This window comes from Aptenodytes forsteri, unplaced genomic scaffold (assembly GCF_000699145.1).
Source record: "Aptenodytes forsteri isolate BGI_AS27 unplaced genomic scaffold, ASM69914v1 Scaffold483, whole genome shotgun sequence".
NCBI classification, from domain to species: domain Eukaryota; kingdom Metazoa; phylum Chordata; class Aves; order Sphenisciformes; family Spheniscidae; genus Aptenodytes; species Aptenodytes forsteri.
Genome location: NW_008795316.1, coordinates 458,071 through 461,130, shown reverse-complemented (window position 1 = coordinate 461,130; position 3,060 = coordinate 458,071). Strand labels below are relative to the sequence as shown.

General features: G+C 66.4%; 1 protein-coding gene across 1 annotated transcript; it reads left to right on the top strand.

Annotated features, from left to right (window-relative positions):
* The first annotated feature begins 40 nt into the window (after positions 1-40).
* Positions 41-756, top strand: LOC103899130 (E3 ubiquitin-protein ligase RNF182-like). The gene is given in 2 exon segments (XM_019472138.1): positions 41-485; positions 488-756. Coding segments are annotated over 2 exon segments (714 nt in total).
* The last annotated feature ends 2,304 nt before the right edge of the window (positions 757-3,060 follow it).

Here is a 3,060-nt window from a genome sequence, read left to right as displayed (position 1 = left end):
CCCCCCAGCCCCGACAGCCCCCAGCCAGCCCTCCGGGAGCATGGCCCAGCAGGACGGCAAGCAGGGGCCTCAGACGATGGCACTCGCAGCCCCCGGGCTGGAGTGCAAGATCTGCTACAGCCGCTACGACGCCCGCACCCGCAGACCCAAGCTGCTCTGCTGCGGCCACCGCCTCTGCACCAAGTGCCTGCGCAAGATGGTGGTGCTGGGGGACGCGTCGCCCCGTCAGCTCCGCTGCCCCTTCTGCCGCCAGCACAGCCCCGTGCCCGGTGGGGACGTGCAGCACCTGCAGGATGATGGCGAGGTGCTGGCCCTGCTGACAGGCCGTGAGTGGGCCAAGAAGCAGGGTCCCCCCAGGTCCCCTGAGGTCCTCCTCTGCCCCAGCGTGCTGGAGCCTGCGCCCGGGCCCGACTGCCTGGTTGTCACCATCCTGGAGGTGCCAGAGGACGTGGCCCCGCCGGAGGGCCTGGGCAGGCTGGAGGTGGTGCCCCCCCCGCCAGCCTGGACGCACTGCCCTGCCATGGCCCTGGGAAGTGCCGCTCCTGGGGGTGGCGAGCCGTCCCCCGCTTCATGCTGGGTGTCCTCTGCCTCCTGTACTTCAGCTCCCTGCCCTTCGGCATCTACCTCCTGCTCATCGAGCACCACAGCCTGGGCATCATCCTGGTCAGCCTTGTGCCCTCCACCCTACTCCTCTGCATTGTCTACAGCCTCTGCCAGTGTCTGTGCCGGGAGGTCTTCGGGTTCCCCCACTCCTGACCCTGCACAGCCAAGCCCTGTGCCCATACAGGGAGGCTTTGGGCACCTTGGAGTGTTGTCCTTTGGGGTACAGGTGTTCCCCAACCCACAGCGTGGTGGTGTGCCTGGACCATGGGGAGATGCTCAGCGCCTGTTGCCTTCCCTTGCAGAACAGTGCAGGCTTTGCCAAGTGGGAGCTCATGCCAGAGCGGCTGCAGGAGCTCGTTGCAGCCTACAAGCATTCAGGCCGGACCCTCAGTTCCTTGTCCTCATCCTCCTCCTCCACAGCAGACAAAAAGCAGGAGCTGGGCCGAGAGCAAAGCAGCAGCCGGGAGACTAATCCCAACTAAGGAAGCGTGAGTGCTCGGCGCCTAGCGCCGCGGCTGGAGGGGCCCCAGCAGCTGGCCACAGCCCGGCGCCGGCAGGAGAAGGGCGGGCAGAGCCCGGGGGCTCCTGCGGCCGGACTGGCACCAGCACAGCTCCGTGTCCATAGTGTAAATAGTTCTGTCCACGGCGCCCGTGCTCCTCGCAGGGCTGCTCCCATTGCATCCGTGTTTCTTTCCCACATGTGTGAGTCCCGTGTTCGCCGACACTGTGTACCGTATAGGGGAGGAGCGGAGAAGAGGAGTTTTCTTTGGTGTGTAAAGACGTCTTTGCAGCTGTTTTGTAGTCATCGTGGTTTTTATGCGGAGCCTCTGGGCTTTATTTAACCTCCTTGGGTTTTGTTTTGTAAGGATTAATTTAACACCGCTAACCATTTTATTACTTTTATCAAGAAGAGCAAAGTCTGGTTTTGATTTCTGTTTCCTAGTTCTTAGGCACATTAAAAGCTGGCATACAGCTCTGCCCTGTGTCTGTGCCTTCCCAGGGCTCCTCGTCCCCTCTCCCCTCCCTGGCCAGCTCCCCTGGGGCTGCATGGAGCCGCCCGTTGTGAGTCTGGCTCCGGGGGACTGGGGGAGCCTGGTGGGTCTGAGCCCGGTCCTGGCAGCCAATGTCCCATTCAGCAAGCGGACGGGTGCTGCTGTTCCCTCCCCGCCCCCTTCGTGTGCGGTGCCACCTGCGTGTCCCAGTCAATGTGTGTCCCTCCCTGTGCTGCCCCATGGTGCAGCGCTGTGACAGCCACCCCAGCCCTGCACCCCACGCGTGAGCTCACCCCACGGATGACCCCGGACATCCAGGGAGGGGAAAGGGGAGGAGGCGTCAGGAAGGCACCGAATCACCTGGAAATGCTGCAGCTCTTCCTCTGCCGAACGACGGGCCCTCAGGGACCGCAGCCAGCAGTGGGGCCGGCGAACCCCTGGCAGCCTGGCCAGGCGCGCAAGCAGGTCCCACTTTGGACAGCGCTGGGACGTCACCGGGGGGCAGGGGGGGCCGGGCAAGGGGCAGCCCAAGGGGCTTGAGGCAGGACCTGCCCTGCTCCCCGGGGGCAGTGGAGCTGCCCACAGCAGCGCTGGCAGTTTCCCGCATCCCCGCCAGCATCCTCGCCGGCATCCCCGCCGCAGACAAGCAACACCAGGAGGTCCAAGACAGAATCACGTTTATTAGTGCCCCGCATCCCTCCCTGCCCAGACCTCCCGCTCTCCTCATCTGGGCAGCCTCTGGGTCCTGTGGCTGGCTGTCCACGGCCGGGGGGCTGTCCCCCCCCCCCAGCCACAGTCTTGACCCCCACCAGGCTGTTGGGGACAGGGCACGACTGCCCCAGCCCTATCCCTGCTCTGGCACTTCTGGAACCCCCGGGGGGCACCTGCTCTCGCTGGGGGGAGATGCCAGCATCGCTGCCACACTCCAGATCTTGGGTTTCTGGGGCTGCTTGCCCTGCCCAGGGCCTGGCCCCCCCTCGGGGCTGCCCCCGCACCCATCCTGCATGGGGCTGAGGCTGGGGTCAGGGCCGGGGGGGGCATCCGGTGGTGCCCCCTCGCCCTCACTGGCCTCACCGTCCGAAGCGCCACGCGGTGCCCAGCCTGCCTTGTTCTCCTTCTTGAGGCGCCGGCGGGCGTTGGCAAACCATGTGGAGACCTGGGTGAGGCTCATCTGGCTGACCACAGCCAGCATCACCTTCTCCCCCTTGCTGGGATAGGGGTTTCTGGAGTGTCGCGCCAGCCAGGCCTTCAGCGCCCCGGTGCTCTCCCGTGCTGCTGCTGCCTTCACCCGCCCCGGCTCCACGGGCAGGGGCTGCCGGCGGGAGGGCGGGCAGAGCCCGGTGCTGGGCAGCAGCCCTGGCGGCACCTCGTAGGCTGGTGAGACCTGGAGGGGGCACAGGGGTGTCAGGGCAGGATGGGGCAGGGGGCACCCGCGGCCCAGGGAGAGGGGCCGGGGGACGGGGGG